The 21,893-nt window shown below is 44.7% G+C and overlaps 1 protein-coding gene across 1 annotated transcript in view; it reads right to left on the bottom strand.

Annotated features, from left to right (window-relative positions):
* Positions 1-3,639: 3,639 nt before the first annotated feature.
* Positions 3,640-21,893, bottom strand: part of ZKSCAN1 (zinc finger with KRAB and SCAN domains 1) — a 50,838-nt gene continuing 32,584 nt past the window's right edge. The window contains exons 7-9 of the mRNA XM_066276823.1: positions 6,785-7,185; positions 6,321-6,498; positions 3,640-4,889 (exon numbers count right to left, since the gene is read on the bottom strand). Coding sequence (XP_066132920.1) covers positions 4,057-4,889; positions 6,321-6,498; positions 6,785-7,185 — 1,412 coding nt within the window. The 3' untranslated portion in view covers positions 3,640-4,056. The remainder of the gene's footprint in view (positions 4,890-6,320; positions 6,499-6,784; positions 7,186-21,893) is intronic.

Here is a 21,893-nt window from a genome sequence, read left to right as displayed (position 1 = left end):
TCTCTGGGGAAGAACCTTACAATTCCACCATAATCATATACAATAAGTATTTCCTCAGAGTTGTGTGGCTATTTACTAGGGTAGTATACTAGGGAAAGGGAATGCCCAGACCTTTGAGGCTACTGGATACAGGGTCTGAGGTGACAGATCTATAGGGTCTAAAACTCCCACCATTAAAAAAAAGGAAAAAAGAAAACATCTCAGTGGGCCCAGAGATGCACCCTATGGTTCTGTTCCTGACATAACTGGGATGGATATATTCAGCTAGGGGTGGATGTATACCACATTGATTCCCTAACCTGTAGCATAAGTCCTTATGGTAGAAAGGGCCAAGTGGAACTCATGAAATTCCCTTTCACCTTGCCAAGATAGTAAATAAGAATATTACATCTTGTATAGGACTAGTCCCACCCTCAAAGATTTAAGACTCAATTCTCCTGAAATGATCCTGTAAAAAAACAGAAGAATTGTGAATGATGATGGTTATCTGGCATAAGCTTAATCACAATACTGTACTACCTTTACTGGAACAGATCAACATGGCCTATGGCTCTTGGTATGCAGATAGTGAGCTGGTGAATGCATTCTTCACATACCCATCAATAGAGGGTCCAAGGCAGTTCACAATTAAGTGGGAAGGACAACAGAGTGTGTTCAATTTCTTGACCCACAACCTGTCAACCCTCCTGCTCCTTCACACAGAGACCTTGATTTTCTGGACGTTTTGTGGAACATTATTCTAGTGGTGACAACATAATAATCAGACCTTGTGGAAAGGAAGAAATGAGTGTACTTAGATCTCTCAGTAAAACACACATGTGCCCGAGGATGGGAGATTTTAAATCCTAAAAAATTTCAAGGGCCTTTTATATCAGCCAAGTTTTGTGTGTTTTTTTTTAAATTTAAGTGAGAGGAGACAGTAAGAAAGACTCTTGCATGCACCCCAACTAGGATCCACCAGCAACACGTCTGGGCTGATTCTCGAATCAAGCATGCTATTTTTAGTGCCTGAGGCTGATGCTTGGACCAACCGAGCTATCCTCAGCACCCTGGGCAATGCTCAAACCAATTGAGCCACTGGCTGTGGGAGGGGAAGAGAGAAAAGGCTGGTCACTTCTCCTATGTGTTCTGACTGGGAATTGAACCCAGGATGTCCATACACTAAGTTGACGCTTTATCCAGTGAGCCAGCTGGCCAGGGCCATTGAAAAGTTATTAAGGATCCATATGTCTGAGGCATGCTAGGAAATTCTAAGGTAAGGAACAATGATTACATCTTGCCTTCATTACTAAGAAAGAGGCAGTGTTTAGTGAGCCTCCTTGGATTTTCAAGGTAACATATACACTTTCAAGTGTGGCCCAGTCATATAGTACAAGTACCATATGACCTGGCAGATTAAGATGGTGTTAGGGGTATCTATGGTGGGTGAGAAATATTGTGCAGACGTCTGGTAAGCCCTAATAGGAGCTTGCCAATAGAATTCTAGAGCAAGGCCATGCTGTCTTCAGTAAATAACTATTCAGTTTGAAATCAGCTCTAGTGATACCACTGACCATGAGACATCGAGTGACCATGTAACTGGAGCTGGTGATCATAGCTGAGTATGCTGATTCACCAAGTCATTAGATCAGGAGCACAGAACAACCCATCATATGGAGGAAATGTCAAACTGGGATTAGGTATGAGCAGATCCAGAAGAGGTTATGTAAGCAGAAGGCTCACACCCTTGTCACCACCCTTTGTTGAATGGATACCTCCCTCTGCTCATACCTGTGGACTCAGAGAGGCTCCCTTAGACTTGGTGGTGGAAGAAACTGTGGTCTGTTTCACAGAGGGGTCAGCTCAATGTTGGTGTGGATCGAGAAGGCACTGTTGATTCACTCTGTCCTTCCTCAAGAGTGGCCAGTGTGAGAAACCCGGTGGGCAGAGCTGCAAGCAGTCTAATTGGCACCAACTTTGTATGGAAGGTGAAGTGGCCTGAGGTAATGATTTCACAGCCTCTGAGCTGTGGCAAACAGCTTGTCTAGACAAGGGGCCTGCAAAGAAGAAGGTTGTCTAAAGACTAGATCTGAAGAATTCAGCTTACGGATGGATCTATGGGAAATGAAGTGTGTAGATCTTGTGTCCTTGTGTCAGTTCCCCTCAGAAAGTCCCACTGTATAGATGGTATCAGGAAAATAAGGGGCAGTACAGACGTGGGACCCATTCACCTCTCACTGAAGTAGGAGAGGCAGGACCTCAGGCTTAGCAGGCTCTTCTTTCATTTCGCTCAGGTGGAGCAGCTCCAGGAACCCTACAGATCAGCTGCTGCCTAATCACTAGATTTTCTGCTTGAAGGGCCTCCGTTATGGTTAATATGTAACCAGGAGAGCTCATGTAAAAGGTACCGAGTTACAGTGCTGGCAGGACATCCAGAAGGTCATCACCAAGCTACCAGAACAGTACAAACATTTCAGATTTCAGGTACAATTGATTTCCCCCCCGTAATGACGCCCTCCATAATACACTTGGCTAGTGCATCAAGAATTGTTATCTCTAGTTTAATCTGATCCCAGGGTGGCACACAGGCAGTTTCCAGAGATCAGAAGTGGTGCTAGACACGACACTTTCTTGTCCCTGATCCTGGCATATCATGTTTGCCTGACCTCTACGGCTACAACGATGGACAAAAAGATATTTTAATGACTGCTTGTAAGAGGTGAACAAAACTCAAAAACCAAGATAAGCAAGTGATAGGAGAAAGGAGTGAAGTAGCTGGGTTTCTAGGTAACAGGAGGACCTACTGGCCAAGAGACTTTTATAAGGTAGAAATAAGTATCTTAAGAAATCAAAGAGGCCCTGGCCGGTTGGCTCAGCAGTAGAGCGTCGGCCTGGCGTGCGGGGGACCTGGGTTCGATTCCCGGCCAGGGCACATAGGAGAAGTGCCCATTTGCTTCTCCACCCCCACCCCCTCCTTCTTTTCTGTCTCTCTCTTCCCCTCCCGCAGCCAAGGCTCCATTGGAGCAAAGGTGGCCTGGGCGCTGGGGATGGCTCCTTGGCCTCTGCCCCAGGCGCTAGAGTGGCTCTGGTCTCGGCAGAGTGACACCCCAGAGGGGCAGAGCATCGCCCCCTGGTGGGCAGAGCGTCGTCCCTGGTGGGCGTGCTGGGTGGATCCCAGTGGGGTGCATGCGGGAGTCTGTCTGACTGTCTCTCCCCGTTTCCAGCTTCAGAAAAATACAAAAAAAATAAAAAAATAAAAAAAAATCAAAGAGAGTAGTCAGAAGGAAAAGACAGGATGGACTTAAGGTAATCAAATTGTGTATTATTGATCTCTGGAGTTTAGAAGAAGGAAGCTTCTCAGGGAGTCAGATTTTCAGACTTTGGCGAGACAGAATATACACAAACAAAATGCACAAGAGACTGACAAAATGTTCCCAATGGAAAAAAATGTGTTCATCATGTACGGAAAAAATAGGGCACAAAGTAGACCAAGATGCAGCTACTCTATAGTCTACTGCACTTTCCTAATACACATACTCACAAGTACTAAATGTTCTATTTACCCCTAATCCAAATTTTCCAAAAGCGAAACCAGTAGGAGTAAGTTTTTTCTTTCCAAAATAGTGTTCATTAACATAGCATTATAATAACAGTCCTGTTCGTTATAAATTTATTCTGAATCACATTAGATTGTGTTCAAATGGCTCAATTCTTTACAAATCGTAATTCTTGAAAGTATGTTAGAAGTTAAACAGACGTAATTTTTTTTTCATAATTATACTCGATACACATCATTTTAACTATACAAAAGGCAATGCCAGCATGGTTAATGGGACATGACACGTGGTGAGGGATCCTGCCCCAGTTGAAAGGCGAGTAAGGAATCTACCACACCTTCCAGGGCCTTCCTGCGCCACTGTTCTAATCCTCCTGCCTCTCTTGGTTTTGAGAAAAACAAAATCTACCACTGAAGTTTATATTACAATTACCTGGATTCTCCCTAGCATTTATGTTCTAAAGTTAAAAAACAAAAAATAACAACCACCAAAAAAACCACCGAGGAAGCATACTTGACAGTTAAAGCACTTCTCCCTCTCCAGTGTGGACTCGCTGATGTTTAGAAAGATTAGACTTACTACAGAAGGTTTTTCCACAATTGTTACACCAATAAGGCTTTTCCCCAGTATGGATTCTATGATGCTTATTAAAATTGGAGCTGTGGTTAAAGGCTTTTCCACACTCCTTACATTTATACGGCTTCTCTCCAGTGTGGAGTCTCTGATGAGAACTGAGACCTGCATGCTGACTAAAGCTCTTCCCACATTCGTTACACTGATAAGGTTTCTCCCCAGTGTGTATTCGATAGTGTCGAATGAGGCTGCCTTTACCACTGAAAGCTTTCCCACAATCTTTACACTGATAGGGTGCCTCTTCAGTGTGCATCCGCTGATGTTTAAGGAGATCTGAGCTTTGACCGAAGGCTTTTCCACACTTACAGTCATAGGGCCGGTCCACCAAGTGTGTTCTGTAATGAAGGGTAAGGTTTGAGCTGTGGCTAAAGGCTTTGCCACACTTGGTGCATACATAGGGCTTCTCCCCAGTGTGGGTTCTCCGGTGCTTAGTAAGATTTGAGCTATTACTAAAGGCTTTCCCACACTCTGCACATATGTAACGCCTCTCTCCTGGGGCAGGCTTAGTGGGCATCAATTCTTTACCTTTCTTGGAACCTTTGTCTAGGACAGGGGTTTTTGTTCCTCTTTCCTTTTCACGGTTTACCCATTGCCTTTCTAACCTAGCCTCACATTTACTGGCAATAACCATGGGATCCTTTTTGAATTCTTCTGCATGAGACTCTTCAGAACATTTCGGCATATCTGCTAATTCCTCATTCTTGGTGTTCGATTTACGATCTGAAACAATAAATAAAATAAGGACATGTGAGTTGTTTCTTGTTGTGAGAAGAAACAATTAAAGGACAAAGAGAATCATAAGGTGACACTGATGGGTTTTTAAGCGTGACCAAATATTGCCCCATGAGGGTAACAACATCACAATGATACAAATAAGCCATCATCAAATCTAGTTTTTAATACCAGACTTTCACACAAGCTCCCTACCAGAAGCTATTATGGTATGAAGAGAACATGGATTTTTCTGCGAGACGAGCTTGTTCTATAGAGGGCAACATGGCAAAAGTAAGCATACTGGGACAGCAGCAAAGGAGATGCTCAGGTGGACTGAGGTAAGTGAAAGACTGCTGAAGGGTCAAGTTTGATTAAGGAAAATAAAAAGGATAATTAAGGGAGAAGAGGCTAGTGGCAAACTCAGAAAATCCATATGCTCACAGAAGCTGTATAAAAGCAATGAAAGAGAACGTTCAGTTCACTTATAATCATTCTAGTCTCAGTTCCTATTAATTTGAATGAAAGCGCTTAACTCTCGCCAGGATTCAACTCTTATCATTTAATCTACATTGGCCATGTTTTACAATTCTTTAAATTATAAAGTAACACTGTTGAATTCAGCCGAAGCAGTACATCTTTTCAGAGCATTTCAGTCCATCTAACCGTCTACACGCATGGATAAGGAGAGTAAGAGAAGCTCCCTCTGAAAAATGGGCTCCCCTAGAGCAGGGCCACCCTCCACGGGTAAAGAAGCCCCAGTCGACAAAGGTACTTTCCTCTAACCCCTTTTCCTTGTCCCTTTGCCCCTGTTTCTACCTGTTGATTCCCTTCCTCTGCTGGCAGTAACCACTCGGGTGCTTCCAGGCTCACCCCTCACTGTCTGCTGCTGACTGGACTGCAGCAGTAGAAACTAAAGCCTCTTTCACTCCCCATGATGAACAATCACTAGGCTACTCATCCGGCTTCCCTTCAGGTTGCTGTGTGTGGGAAATGAACTTAAAAGTTAATGAACAATAAACTATGTGTGGGAATTAAGTGACTTAAAAGTTAACAATTTTCAATAGCCTAATGAGGCAGAAGTTAAAAAAGAATTTACCAGGGACCACTTCCGCATAATCCAAAGCTGATTATAACGGGTTCACTAAATCATTAACAAATAAACACCATCTCTTACTGGTTCAGTCAACCTGTCCACACCTCTGTAAACAGTCCCTTTATTAAACTCACTTCAACTAACCTTATTAGCGTGTGACATCAGTGCTAGGAGCCTGACTGGAATAACACACCTGAGGGAGGAGACAGGACCCTTCTGCCTCCACAGCCAAACCAGTCAAGTCAATCTAGCGGGTGGCCTCATGATCAGTAATTAGAATTAGTCTGTTTCTTCAACCATGAAGGCCTGGTGCACTGAGTGGAGGCCTAACAGATGGTTCCTACCTTGACTCTGTCTCAGGTCTGGAGTGAAATCCTGCTCTTCACCAGTCTCTTGGATGTACAGGGGGCCCCAAGATTCATACTTGGGACTTGTCTCCACAGAGCGTGGCTGTGTGCTGCTCGGGGATTCCTCTGCTGCTGTCTCCCACACCTGCTTCTGTTCATTTGGAGGAGGTGAAACCTGAGACAATAGGAACGGTTGGGTTTGTGCACAGCTCACTTTAAGAACGAGACTGAAAGAAAACCTCAGGAGAGCTACGTAGAATCTCTGGGAAAGAGAAATAAAACACTCTCATTCAGTTCTCAAGGCTACAGCTAGTACAGAACAGTAGGGGAAAGGGAGGAAACATGGTCGAACTCAGTAGAAACTTCCATTTACCTATTCATATTGCATGGAAAAACCATTCCTGCCTGGAGTTAGACAGGCTCCCAATCTCAGAGGATACAGAAAGGTTCCCCTAGCCTACCTGTTGTCCTGGTTCATCCAGTTCTCGCTCCAGATCCTCCAGGAGAGTGACGGCCTCTTCGGCGCTCTCTGGGCAGTGCTCCTGCACCCAGGCCTGAAGCTCCCGCGGCAAGATGGTCAGGAACTGCTCCAGCACCAGCAGCTCCAGGATCTGCTCCTTGGTGTGGATCTCGGGCCTCAGCCACTCACAGCAGAGCACCCGGAGCTGGCTCAGGGCCTCCCGGGGGCCAGGTGTGTCATGGTACCCAAACTGCCTAAAGCGCTGGCGGAACATCTCCAGGCTAGGAAAGCACTTCTCTTTCCCTTCCTCCTCAACTTTCACAACCACAGGCCCCACCTGCTCCTGTGGAGGCCGAGGGCCCAGACCTGTGGCCATGCCCAGCACTTTGGTCATCAGACGGACTCAGAAACAGCCTCACGAAGGATGGGGCTCTGTGTGGCAGGAATATTGGTTCCTTTGGGTTTCTGGTTCTTTAGGGCTACAGGATCAACATAAGAAAATAGGGTTACCATAAGATAACCAAGATAAAAAAATATTATTTTATTTTGGTCGTTAGAGCCACACTTTCAGCACAAGAAAATGTGGCAATTATGGCCACCATCAAACCAGCATATAAAAAGTACTGTTTAAATCTCTGTGGAGCTAGCTCAGGATATCCTACTTTGATTTTACTTTCAAAAAAGCACACTGGATGTGAGGGCGATCTGGCTGCGACATCTGTCACCCCATTGATCGCCAGGGTTGATTCGGCTGATCTGGCTGGCTAGGCGGGTGTCGCCTTCCTCCCTCACCGCTCCATGTGCGTCCCTCCCGAAGCTGCGCGCTCGGTCAAAGAGGACGACCTTCCCCGCTAGAGGAGAGGACCGTTCTTCGGTCAAGGGTATACGAGTAGCTGCGCTCCCCTGCTAGAACCTCCAAACAAGTCTCAAAAAAGCACACTGTGGAATAATTTAAAAAATTGTTTAAATTAACTTTTACTCTGAAAACTGTTTCAGAATCTTAGACCTTCTGAGATTTCAACAGGCTATTGCTGTCCAAATGCTTTCTGTCTAAACCTAAGAATTTTTGGTGTCAGCATTCAAAATTTACTAATCAAATGACTGGGCTAGTCAGCATAACTAGGAATCATAAGGTTACGATTAACCAGTAAGTTTTAAAATGTTCAGTATAATTACTGACGTAATTTTAGGCTTCACTTGGCCCATTCTATGTAGGGTGTACTCAAGTTTTTAAATGTCCTTTTACTTTTACAGAAAGGCAACTAGACTGATAGATGAGACTAATAGTAACTTACGATCTTAGAGAAGTATTTATTTTGATGACATATGTACTGCTGGTAAGAAATTGAGGGGAAAGCCTGACCAGGCGGTGGCGCAGTGGATAGAGCGTCAGACTGGGATGCGGAAGACCCAGGTTCGAGACTGCGAGGTCGCCAGCTTGAGCGCGGGCTCATCTGGTTTGAGCAAAGCTCACCAGCTTGGACCCAAGGTCACTGGCTCGAGCAAGGGGTTACTCGGTCTGCTGAAGACCTATGGTCAAGGCATATATGAGAAAGCAATCAATGAACAACTAAGGTGTTGCAATGCGCAACTAATGATTGATGCTTCTCATCTCTCCGTTCCTGTCTGGCCCTGTCTATCCCTCACTCTGACTCTCTCTCTGTCTCTGTGAAAAAATAAAAAAAAATTAAATTAAAATAAAAAAAAAGAAATTGAGGGGAAAAAAATGAAATCATAATAGATAAAACAAAAACGTTTGAAAGTATTTTTCCCTTTTAAATTTTAAGTATTCTAAATTTTTCAGTCAGTTGATACATTAGAATACTGAAAACATATGTAGTGATTACAATTATTTCTATACCAGAAATATCTGTAGTGATTACAATTACTTCTATTTTCTTCATTTACCAAAAAAAGTGAAATCCATTCATTGAGCATTTACTGACTATCTGCTGTGGGCTTGGAGCTAGGACTGCAGTGATAAGACAGATAACACCCTTATCCCCACAGAGCTCTCTAGTTAGTGGGGGAGAGAGAAAATAAACAAGTAACAGACAACAGACTCAGTCTATCATAAATGGGACTCATTAAGTATTTTCTGAAATAAACCTACATAAATTAGTGAATCTTACATGTTGTGACTGGCCTTCCTGAGCATGTTTTCAAACTTTAAGCAGCATTTTTCACAGGTGTTTCCAACCTGGATTTGGATAATCTAGAGCAGGAAAACTGCAGTCCCAGTAAAGAGCCAAAGAGATAAAAATCAGCCTAGGTACTTGTTACATGAAATTATACTGATGATAAAGGTAGAGACCATAGAAAAGATGCACAATGGCTTATACAGACTGAAGGTGAGAGACTAGGAATGGTAATCTTTCAAATCTAAGGCATTTAGAAACTTGACTACAGTAATTAAAATTTTTATTTATTAATTTTAGGGATAGAGGAAGGGAGAGGGGAAAGGAGGAGGGAAGGGAAAGGGGAAAAGAGAGAGAAAGGGAGGGAGGGAGAGGGAGACAGAAACAGGGATCTGTTGTTCCACTTAATTTTGTATTCTTTGGTTGACTCTTGTGTGCCCTGACCCGGGATCAAACCTGCAACCTTAGACTATCGGGCCGGGACAACAATCTACCAACTGCTACCTGGCTAGGGCTTGAATGCGCTAATTCCTAACATGCATGTCAGTTTCCATGAAATATCAAGTCTCACCACCCCCACCCCCACAATATACATATAATTGCAATGAAGAAAAAAGGACCTAAAATTAATAGTAACATTTCTGGGATATTAAATTCGGATTTTATTTAAAAAATTTTTTAATTTTTTCAAATTTTCTATAATGACCATTACTACTTTTTTTTTTTTGTATTTTTCTGAAGCTGGAAACGGGGAGAGACAGTCAGACAGACTCCCGCATGCGCCCCACCGGGATCCACCCAGCACGCCCACCAGGGGCGATGCTCTGCCCCTCCAGGGCGTCGCTCTGCCGAGACCAGAGCCACTCTAGCGCCTGGGGCAGAGGCCAAGGAGCCATCCCCAGCGCCCGGGCCATCTTTGCTCCAATGGAGCCTCGGCTGTGGGAGGGGAAGAGAGAGACAGAGAGGAAGGAGGGGGTGGGGTGGAGAAGCAAATGGGCGCTTCTCCTATGTGCCCTGGCCGGGAATCGAACCCGGGTCCCCCGCACGCCAGGCCGACGCTCTACCGCTGAGCCAACAGGCCAGGGCCTATTACTACTTTTATATCAGAAAATCAGAAAGTCTTTCAAGGGATCACGAGGAATCTATTGACAAATAATTTTTAATACTAATGCCCACATTTCAGGGCCTTAAAATAAACCAAACAAGAAACTCAAAACCCAGGAAAACAAAAAAGCAGCAATCAATTCCAGCCCAGGCACAACCTGCCCCCAATAAATGTACAGTGAAGTTATAGCTTTTATACGAGCTGTTTAGTGTCCACACATTTAGTGAATACATATTAAAAACATGTACTTTATATACACCTAATCCCCTTCATTTATTTTTGTTACCAATTTTGTAATTTTAAAAAGTATGAAATGGGGTTCTAGTAATAGAACCTCAGTATGTAACCTTGCTTTTATGAAAAATTCAGTAATCTTTAGAATTCTATGGATGCCAGTACTTGGACTCCCATCCACTGTACCAATTCTGGCGCACTTCATAAGATGCCAACATGTGTCCTGACAGGGCGACCCAGAATCTGTGCCATCCACTACCAAATGCTGTCCCATTCACCCAGTACCCTGGTGGAGCTCCCAAGCTCACAATTACTTGAAAAATGAGCCAGGAGAGAAGCACTGGCATCTAGTCTCCTAAAATAAGGGCACTGGCACCAAGACTAAAATAACTAAAAGTAACAAATGTAGCAGTACTGGGAGCATTTTTAGAAACTTACAAGCCGACCTCAGTGTCAGAGAACAACAAACTGGTTGTAAAATTTCCCACTCCAGCCAGAGGGGGGCACCCCAACAACAGGAAAGACACTGGAACCTATTTGTCCTGCTGAGCTTCTGGGATCCAGTCACAAAACTCAACTGAATACTAGGAGTTATACAGCACAGGCAGCATTAAACAGTGTCCTATATCACATTCAGGTGCATCTATTCTCAGAACTTGGAGTCCATATCCACACATGCCACTGTCCATATCCACATGATTGCCTCTGCAAAACAAATACACAGATGCAAGTAAAGAAGAAAATGTTGGCTTGGCTGGTTGGCTCATGGTAGAGCTTTGGCCAGGCGTGTGGATATCCTGGGTTCAATTCCCAGTCAGGGCACACAGGAGAAGCGACCATCTGCTTCTCCACCCCTCCCCCAGCCATGACTCCATTAGAGCAAGTTGATCCGGGGCACAGAGGATGGCTCCATGGTCTCTGCCTCAGGCGCAAAAAATGGCTCTAGATGCAATGGAACAAGGGCCCCAGATGGGCAGAGCACCACCCCCTAGTGGGCCTGCCAGGTGGATCCTGGTCAGGGCACATGCGGGGAGCCTGTCCCTCTGCCTCATCTCCTCTCAGTTAGGAAAAAAAAAAGTAGAAAAAGTTTGCCTTGGATGGATAGCTTAATTGACTAGAGTGTCATCTGGACATGCAAAAACTGGGCCCCAGCCTTTGGCTCAGTGGTAGAGTGTCAGCCTTGCAAGTGGATGTCCCAGGTTTGATTCCCAGTCAGGACACACAGGAGAAGCAACCATCTGCTTCTCCACCCCTCCCCCTTCTCTCTCTTTCTCTCTCTTTCCTCCCACAGCTGTGGCTCGACTGGTCCGGGCGCTGAGGATGTCTTTGTGAAGCCTCCACCTCAGGTGCTAAAAAATAGTGTGGCTGTGAGCATGGCCGCAGATGGGGGTTGCCCAGTGGATCCCGGTGGGTATGCATGCTATCTCCCCTCCTCTCACTTGGAAAAGGAAAATTAAAGAGAAAAAACAAAACCAGATATGTAAGCTTGTGGGTTCAATCACATACAGGAACAGATCAATGTTTCTGTGTCTCATCCTTCCTCTCTCTTAAATCAGTCAATAATTTATTTTTTAAGCGAGAGAAAGAGAGAGCGAGCAAGCATGAGAGGGATACACAGGGACAGACAGACAGGAAGGGAGAGAGATAAGAAACATCAACTCTTCTTTGTAGTAAAGTTGTTCATTGATTGCTTTCTCATATGTGCCTTGAAAAGGGGGCTTCAACTGACCAAGTGATCCCTTGCTCAAGCAAGCGACCACGGGGTCACGTCTATGATCCAAGCTCAAGCTGGTGCCCCCCCCCCCCCCCACCCAAGCTGATGAGCGTGAACTCAAGCCAACAACCTCGGGTTTCAAACATGGGTCCTCAACATCCCAGGCCGACGCTCTATCCACTGTGCCACCGCCTGGTCAGGCTAAATAAATTTTTAAAGAATTTCCCTAGAACAGTGTCTGCCTGGCCGCTAGATGGGCTAACTCACTAGCTAAGTGATTTATTTGAGTGCACCAGTTCTGTAGTGCCCACAATTCAAATTCATGTCTCAGCAAGACCACAAATGAACAGCAAGCTGGCACATGGCCCCCCTCTTCCTTACTGCATTCATTCTCCTCGGATATCTCCTCTAGCCAGGTGACTTTAATTTACCACCTATGTCCCCACAACGGTCTGTTTATCTCCAGCCTGGACCTCTCCTTTGAAGTCCAGACTTATACAACCAACTACACACTTGAAATTTCCACCAGCTTGTCCAATGGCATCTCAAACTTAACATGTCCAAAAACTGCTTCCCACCTTTCTTCCAAAAGCTGCTTATCTCAGTTAAGGGCAACTCTACTATTTTGCTTTTAGACCCAAAAACGTGAGTCATCCCTGATTCCTCTCTCTCTACATACAATTCATAAGCAAATCTTGTTAGTGCTACATCCAAGAGATCCAGAGTTCAACTACTTCTCACCGCCTTCAACACTGCCATCCCAGCGCCTCACCTCTACCTCGAGTATTGCAATGGCCTCTTTTTTTAATATATACATATATATTCATTTTAGAAATGAGGGCTTGGGAGAGAAAAGGGGGAGGAGCAGAAAGCATCAACTCCCATATGTACCTTGACCAGACAAGCCCAGGGTTTCAAACCTGTGACCTCAGAGTTCCCGGTTGATGCTTTATCCATTGTGCCATCATAAGTCAGGGGCAATGGCTTCTTAATAGCTTCCACCTTTGCCCCTTCAGTCCAATCTCAACACAACAGTCAGAGAGATCCAGTTAAAATACAAATCAGATCCTATCATTCCTCTGCTCACATCTCTCATGGTGTTGTGTGGGATACACAGTAAAAGCCAAAGTCATCGTAATGGCTAACAAGGCCTCACAAAATCTACTGCCTCTGATCTCATCTTGTACTTCTCTCTCTCTGTTCATCCTACCCCAGCCTCTCTGTTCCCTGGAAGTGTGAGAAACACTTCCTCCTTAGAGCCTTGGTCCATACTGCTCCCTTTACCACTTCCTAAAGATCACACACTTCTCCCAGATCGTGCATGCCAGGCTCCCTCACGTCCGCCAGGTCTGCACTCAGGTGTCACCTTCCGGCTGAGGCACTCCTGACCACGTTTTTCAACCAGCACACTACCCTCCCTCATCCCCAAACTCCTTATGCTCAGGCTCTTTTCTCCACATCACTTACCACCATACAAATACTATATATTTTACCTTAAAAAAAAAGTCCCCTTCCTTTTTCTTTAATTGGAAATTCTTTTTAATTTATTAATTTTAGGGAGAAAGAGAGAGACAGAGAGAGAGAGAGAGAGAGAGAGAGAGAGACAGAAAGAGAGACAGGTACATCCATCTTCCCTGTATGTGCCCCGGCTGGGGATCAAACAGGCAACCTCTGTACTACAGGAGGATGCTCTAACCAGCTGAGCTATCTGGCCAGGACTGTCTCCTTCCTTGAACAGCAAGCAACTCTTTTTCTTTATTCATTTTTTTAGAGAGGAGAGAGAGAGGGAGAGAGAGAGACAGAGAGAGAGAAGGGGGAGGAACTGGAAGCATCAACTCCCATATGTGCCTTGACCAGGCAAGCCCAGGGTTTCGAACCGGCAACCTCAGCATTTCCAGGTCGACGCTTTATCCACTGCACCACCACAGGTCAGGCCCTAGCAACTCTTGAGTATACCTCATACTATGCAGGTACTCAAATATCTGTGGAAAGAATGTCATACATGGATCATTGGGGCTACTTTTAAGAAATAAATATTGTAAAATTGGGTTTGAAAAATCAATATAAATTTAAATTTAAAAATATGGCAGTATAAACTCATGTTTAGTGTAATACAGACAGAGGTTAATACAGAATTAGATAAGTGTGTGTTACTATAGAGACATTTATTTCCTAGCTCTGCCTGCTGTGAAGGTCCAGAAACAATGACATCCTAGTAGCAATCAGCACACCCAGTGCCCAGATGCTGGTTTTGAAATATCATTCTCCCATAAAGTGAACTAGAGACGAAGAAATAGCTGACTCTATTTGGGGAATATACAAGATGAGCCTGGAGCATCTTGTAATGCCAGAAAGTATTAAAAACAAACAAAGAAAAACTCTGAGGCAGGTCAAAGGGACACAGAAGCCAACACATAAATGCTCCTAATAGTAACAGCTGAAACAATTTGAGCAGTAAAATAAATAATGTAGTACTGGTTTATAACCTTAAGTGTAAAATAAATATCTGTAATAAGTCCATACTGATGTGAATAAAGGTGAGTGAATAAGTAGGGGAGAAAGACAAATTTCCTGTACAGAATTATTCCAACTAATTGATGTAGATACTCCCTTCAAGATAATGAAGCTTAACTCTCCTCCCTTGAGCACAGGCTACACTTACTGACTTGCTTCCAAAGAGAGAACAGAAAGAATTATCATAGTCTACACTCACACACTCACACACACACACACACACACACACACACACACACGCACACACAGGAATACTACTCTGCCATAAAAAGATGAAATACAGCCATCTGTGACAACATGGACGGATCTTGAGAATATTATGGTAAGTGAAATAAGTCAGCCGGAAAGAACAAGAACTGTATGACTTCACTCACATGTGGAATATAAAACAAAAAAAGTAACAAGCAACCAAACAAAACAGAACAATAAACCACAACTCATACAACATCATAATGGTAGTACCAGAAAAGGAAGGATAAAATTGGTAAAGGAGGTCATAATATACGGTAATGAATGGAAACTAGACTGTTGGCATGGGGATTATGAAATAGACTGTAGAGGTAGCAAACTATAACGCTGTACACCTGAAATTTATATATTACTGAACAGTGCTACCTCAATAAAAACAAATAACTTTTTTAAAGATTAATATTATCAGTGATAAATCATGTGCCTTGAATGAGATGAGCACTTAGCGGTCTTCTTCCTCAAAACCCACAATCCCAGTCTAATCATGAGAAAAACATCACACAAACACAAACTGAGGGACAGTGTACAAAAATAACTGACTAGTAGTCCTCAAAACTGCAAAGTTCATCAAAAACAGGAAAGACTGAGAGACTGTCACTGACTAAAGGACACTAGTAGACATGAATTAATGTGATGTGGTCTCCTAGATGAGATCCTGGAGCAGAAAAGGACATTAGGAAAAAAATAGTAAAATCTGAATAAACTGTGGAGCTTAGTGAATTGTAATGTGCCAATGTTGGTTCCCCAGTTGCAACAAATGCACACAGTAAAATATGAGATGTTAACAAGGGAAACAAGGTGAGAGGTAGATGGGGACTCAGTGTATTATCTTTGAGTTTTTCTACAAACCTAAAACTATTCTGAAACTATTTAAATAAAAAATATCAGGAACTAGAGCAAACAAGTGGCTTTAGTAAACGCTGTTCTATTATAAAGGGGTGGTAAAGAGAACTACGGTTGTTAAGTTCCACATTTATGTTGAATCAGATCATTCTCTGAGTTTACTTTTTTATTTTATTTTTATTTTTCTGAAGTTGGAAACGGGGAGGCAGTCAGACAGACTCCCACATGTGCCCGACTGGGATCCACCCGGCAGGCCCACTAGGGGGCGATGCTCTGCCCATCTGGGGCGTTGCTCTGTTGCAACCAGAGCCATTTTAGAGCCTGAGGCAGAGGTCATGGAACCATCCTCAGTGCCCGGGCAAACTTTGCTCCAATGGAGCCTTGGCCAGGAGGAGAAGAGAGAAATAGAAAGGAGAGGGGGAGGGGTGGAGAAGCAGATGGGCGCTTCTCCTGTGTGCCCTGGCCAGGAATCGAACCTGGTACTCCTACACGCCCGGTCGATGCTCTACCACTGAGCCAACCGGCCAGGGCCTCTCTGAGTTTACTTTTTAAGATTTTTTTTTTAAAAGGTGACTGCCTTGTCTCTAGGAACAACAATAGTTAATTTCTGACTCTTCCAATAACTATCAAATATTGCCCTAATGAAAAAGTTTTCCAGCCTGAGGTGGTGCAGAGGGTAAAGCAATGACCTGGAATGCTGGGATCGCTGGTTCAAATTCCCAGGCTTATTCAGTCAAGGCACATACGAGAAGCAACTACTACTAGGAATTGATGCTTTCAGCACTTCCTTGCACCCCTACCTCTCTCTAAAAATCAATAAATGAATCTTTAAAAAAACGTTTCTAGCAGATCTATTTCAAACATAACATAAAGCCCATTTTTAATTTTATCAAATACTTTTAGCTTTGAACTAGTTGGCAAAATTACAAAATTCCTTCATCTTCTGAAATCACATAGTTCATTTTCCAGTTTGGCAATTCTATCTCCACAGGCTCAAAGGCTATCTGCATAGGTTTAAAACACAAATCTGCTCGTATCACCCTACTGTTTAAAATTACTTAACTTTTTTGCATAACAACAGCAAATCCCAATCTGACCTCTGCCACCCCTTTCAACCATCACTCCCTTCTCATTTCCTATGCTCACTCAATTCCCAATTATTTTTTGTTTTGAGCAAGCAAGCAAGACAAAAAGGGAGAGATGAGAAGCATTAACTTGTAGTTGCATTACTTTAGTTGTTTACTGAGTGCTTCTCATATGTGCCTTGACCAGGTGGCTCCAGTCAAGCCAGTGACCCCATGCCCAAGCCAGCGACCTTGTCAATGCCCAATTCTTATGGCAGGCTTCTATTTATCTTTTTTATTATTATTATTACAGGGTTTTATTTTTTATATTTTATATTTTTTTTTACAAGGACAGAGGGAGTCAGAGAGAGGGATAGACAGGGACAGACAGACAGGAACGGAGAGATGAGAAGCCTCAATCATCAGTTTTTCGTTGTGAAACCTTAGTTGTTCATTGATTGCTTTCTCATACGTGCCTTGACCGTGGGGCTACAGCAGACCGACCAACCCCTTGCTGGAGCCAGCGACCTTGGGTCCAAGCTAGTGAGCTTTGCTCAAACCAGATGAGCCCGTGCTCAAGCTGGCAACCTCGGGGTCTCAATATTGGGTCCTCTGCATCCCAGTCCAAAGTTCTGTCCACTGTGCCAGCGCCTGGTCAGGCCGGCTTCTATTTACCTTTAAAGTCTCAGTTCAGCAATTAATTCATGAAAAGATGCTCAACCTTAGTTACAATAAAAGAAATGCTCCCACTTCTCACACTGGTAAATATGAAAAAACAAATCTGATAATCCTCTACCTTTGTCTGTTTGTTTGTTTTCCACGGAGAAAAGCAAGTAAGTTCACATTTGGTCATGCTGAGTCTACTGAAACGTTCACATAGGGGTGCCCCCCAGATCTTGCTTCTGAATTTTTCTTAGTAAGAGCTCATCAAATCAAGAGGTACATGGACAGAGGCCCTGGATGGTTGGCTCAGTGGTAGAGCGTTGGCCTGGCGTGCAAGAGTCCCGGGTTCGATTCTCGGCCAGGGCACACAGGAGAAGCACCCATCTGCTTCTCCACCCCTCCCCCTCTCCTTCCTCTCTGTTTCTCTCTTCCCCTCCCACAGCCGAGGCTCCATTGGAGCAAAGTTTGCCCTGGCACTGAGGATGGCTGCATGGCCTCTGCCTCAGGTGCTAGAATGGCTTTGGTCTGCTAGAACGGCTCTGGTCTCAACAGAGTGACACCCCAGTTGGGCAGAGCATAGACCCCTGGTGGGCATGCTGGGTGGATCCCGGTCTGGCGCATGCGGAAGTCTGTCTGACTGCCTCGCCATTTCCAATTTCCGAAAAATACAAAAAAAAAAAAAAAAGTATATGGACAGAAAATGGAGGCTTCACTACTGACTCACACTGTGTTCAACCACAGAGCACTACTTTTTAAAGGCTATATAGAATGTTGAGCTAAAGAGATCCGTCAAGCAAATATCCAGTCTACTATAAGCAGAAGGCTTTTGTTCTGTTCCAAGACCATGCCGCTCTTTTATGTGTTTCCCAAAGCATGTATTTCCTTATTAAAGTGCCCTAAATCCATTCTGGAACAAGATGAGGCATAAATAAATCAAACTGTTATAGATGCTAATAATTTAATATCAGAACGCCTTTAACACACTCAGAATCTGTACCCGAAAACTCCCAGGAACATCTTAAGAGGTACAGAATTAGAACTATTAGTTCTAATTGTTAATGAGCTTTTCTTTTCACCAAACCAAATTGTGCATACTTTTTAACCTAATATTTTCAGATCCTAGACCAACAAACACTTCCTTACAATGACTGAAAACAATCGGCTTGCCTCTTAACTCTTTTCTTATCCATATTTGTTTCAACCAGTCCTTAATGGGTTTCCAAGTACCTCACCCACCAGATCACCTTTCTTATGACGAACTGTATTAACAAGTGGTCCTTTAATACCGTGTTTCCCAGATCCATGTTATTTGTATGCTTTCTAACCTGAACAAAGGCCAATGGAACTATTCACTCTCCTGGATCAGACATTACCCAAAGCTTCTAAAGCGGTCTGGTTTCACAGAGGAGGTTTCCAACTCCCTCGGGCGTGTTTCATCAACCAGCCCTGAGTTTAGACCTCCCACTGAGAGCCAGGGGAAAAGAGAAGGCAGCCCCTGCTCCGCTCAGGGAGCGCGCACAAAACTGCTCTGAAACTGCGAAACAAAGTTTCATTTGTTCAAGCGCCGGGAGGAGGAAAAGGCTTTCCAAGGAGCAAGCGCCTTTGGGGCTGGGCAGGGATATGGCTCTTGCCCACAGCCCTTCCAGGACCGGTCTGGGGGGTGGGGGGTCCTGGGAGGCCACAACTGTACACCCATTCCTCCCTCTCCGAATCCTTTCGACCTAGGCTCCCGCTTCCGCCCGCCTAGCTAACCAGGGACCAGAAGGCTCACCATGAATCAGAGGTGCTCTTAGCGCTGGAACACCTAGACGCGCAGAACGGGAGGCGCAGCCGGAAGTGCGTCATACCCCGCCCGCGGACTGTTGTGCGCGGCCGCTGCGACCCCTCTAGGAATTCTGGATATCTCTGCGTCTCGGTGTCTCGGATACCTGGGAAATTGAGGCGCCTCTACAGGAAAATGGAGTCGCCCTCTACTTGAACCCGCAGTGTTCTTGTCTCCCGCCCACTTTAGTTTTTTTCTAAGAAAGGTCCGACGTGAAGGAGGCAGCTTTGGCCAGAAATGAGCAATCCGGAGGTATGAGTTAACACCATGCTCTTCGACCTCCCCAAGTCTAGAAAATTTGTTCTTACTTTGGGTAGAAACAAGGGGGGCATGAAGGACAAATCAGTCTCAGTTTTCAAATATGTTAAGTGCTGTCATTTGAAAAAGTATGTGTTACGGGACCCCAGAAAACCAATGAAGAAATCGAGAGAAAAGTTCAGTGTAGGGAAGGACTTTTCTCAAGAAAGAGTTGCATAAAAATGACTACTTTCTCCATCATTTTGTGCTGTTTTGATTGTGAGAGCCCTGGGAATGGGAAGGACAGGAATTTTGAAGAATACTTTTTGGGGTTAGACGATCTTTTACATCTTTATACAGTTTGCCCCAAACTATTAGTTTTTTTTTTTTTTTTTTTTTACAGAGAGAGAGAGAGAGAGGGATAGACAGGGACAGACAGGAACGGAGAGATGAGAAGCATCAATCATTAGTTTTTTGTTGCGCATTGCGACACCTTAGTTGTTCATTGATTGCTTTCTCATATGTGCCTTGACCGCCGGCCTTCAGCAGACCAAGTAACCCCTTGCTGGAGCCAGCGACCTTGGGTCCAAGCTGGTGAGCTTTTGCTCGAACCAGATGAGCCCATGCTCAAGCTGGTGACCTCGGGGTCTCGAACCTGGGTCCTTGGCATCCCAGTCCGACGTTGTATCCACCGCGCCACCACCTGGTCAGGTTACTAGTTTTCTCTTTAATAGGCAAAACCTGTTACAACACTCCTTTACCATTACCACTTCCACCACACACCTCCTTTGAGTACTTACTATGGGCCAGGTACTGTGTTAAGTTCTTGGTTTTAGTTTTTAATTTATTTTATTTTATTTATTTTAGGGAGAGAGAGGAAGGAGGAAATATGAGAAGCATCAGCTTGTAATTGCATCATTTTAGTTGTTCATTGATTATTCTTGGGGGAGGAGGGGGTTAGGCTCCAGCCTAGTAGTTACCCCTTGCTCAAGCCAGTGATCTTCGGATCATCTCCATGATACCATACTCAAGCCTGAGACCCTGTGCTCAAGCTGGATTGAACCTGCACTCAAGCTGGCGACCTTGGGGTTTTGAACCTGGGAGCTCAGAGTCCCAGGTTGATGCTCTTATCTTCTGTGCCACCACTGGTTAGGTTTGGTTTCAGGTTTTTTTGTTTTCTGTTTTTTTAAAATTATTCTCTTAAGTGAGAAGCAGGGAGGCAGAGAGACAGACTCCCACATGCGCCCCTACGGGATCCACCTACCAAGCCCACTGCTCTGTTGCTCAACAGAGCTATTTCAGAGCCTGAGACGAGGCTATGGAGCCATCATCCGTGTCCAGGGCCAATTTGTTCCAATTGAACCGGGGCTGCTGGCTGGGATAAGAGAGAGAAAAGGGAGAGGGGAATGGGGGAGAAGCAGATGGGTGCTTCTCCTGTGTGCTCTGACCGGGATTTGAACCTGGGACATCCACACACCTGGCCGATGCTCTATCACTGAGCTAACCAGCCAGGGCTGGTTTTAGTGTTTTGTTTTTTTTTTTGTATTTTTCCAAAGCTAGAAACGGGGAGAGACAGTTAGACTCCTGCATGCGCCCTACTGGGATCCACCCGGCACGCCCACCAGGAGCAATGCTCTGCCCACCAGGGGGCGATGCTCTGCCCCTCCGGGGCGTCGCTCTGCCGCGACCAGAGCCACTCTAGCGCCTGGGGCAGAGGCCAAGGAGCTATCCCCAGCGCTGGGGCCATCCCTGCTCCAATGGAGCCTCGGCTGCGGGAGGGGAAGAGAGAGACAGAGAGGAAGGAGAGGGGGAGGGGTGGAGAAGCAGATGGGTGCTTCTCCTGTGTGCCCTGGCCGGGAATCGAACCCGGGACCTCTGCATGCCAAGCCGACGCTCTACCACTGAGCCAACCGGCCAGGGCCAGTTTTAGTTTTTTATTGCTGCATAAAGCACTACCTCCAAACTTAGTGCCTCAACACAACAATGATCATTTCTCACATGATCTCACAAATCCGTGGATTGGCTGGATTTTTTTGCTTCCTGTGGTGTCAGCTGAGGACCCAGAGTGGGTGGCAGTTGGTGCTGGCCCACAGACTGGAAACTCAGCTGGGATGTTGGCCTGAGGCCTCCATGCTCCTGCATGTGAGTCTGTTGGCAGAGCTGCTTTGGCCTTCTTTGCATGATGTCTGGGTTCTCCAAGAGGAGCATTTTAAGAGGTCAAGGTATAACTTGTAGATGTTCAGGGCCCAGCCTTGGAAGTTATATAGCATCATTTTCACCACATTATGTTGTTAGAACAGGTCACCGGGCCAGATTCAAGGGGAAGAAAAATAGATTCTATCTGTTGGTCACACTGCAAGAGTATATGGGATGAGAGATGTGACTATCTTTGGAAACAATCTACTGCATATATTTATCTTCATTACCTTAATCCTATGAAATAATCCTGAGAATACTTATCCCTGTGAAATAGTAAAATTTTTATTTTATAGATTAGTAAACTTGGGCTCAGAAAGGTAAGTAACTT

The sequence above is a fragment of the Saccopteryx bilineata genome, chromosome 4 (assembly GCF_036850765.1).
Source record: "Saccopteryx bilineata isolate mSacBil1 chromosome 4, mSacBil1_pri_phased_curated, whole genome shotgun sequence".
NCBI classification, from domain to species: domain Eukaryota; kingdom Metazoa; phylum Chordata; class Mammalia; order Chiroptera; family Emballonuridae; genus Saccopteryx; species Saccopteryx bilineata.
The sequence above is the reverse complement of the archived record's forward strand: the minus strand, read 5'-3'. Positions and strand labels throughout refer to the sequence as shown.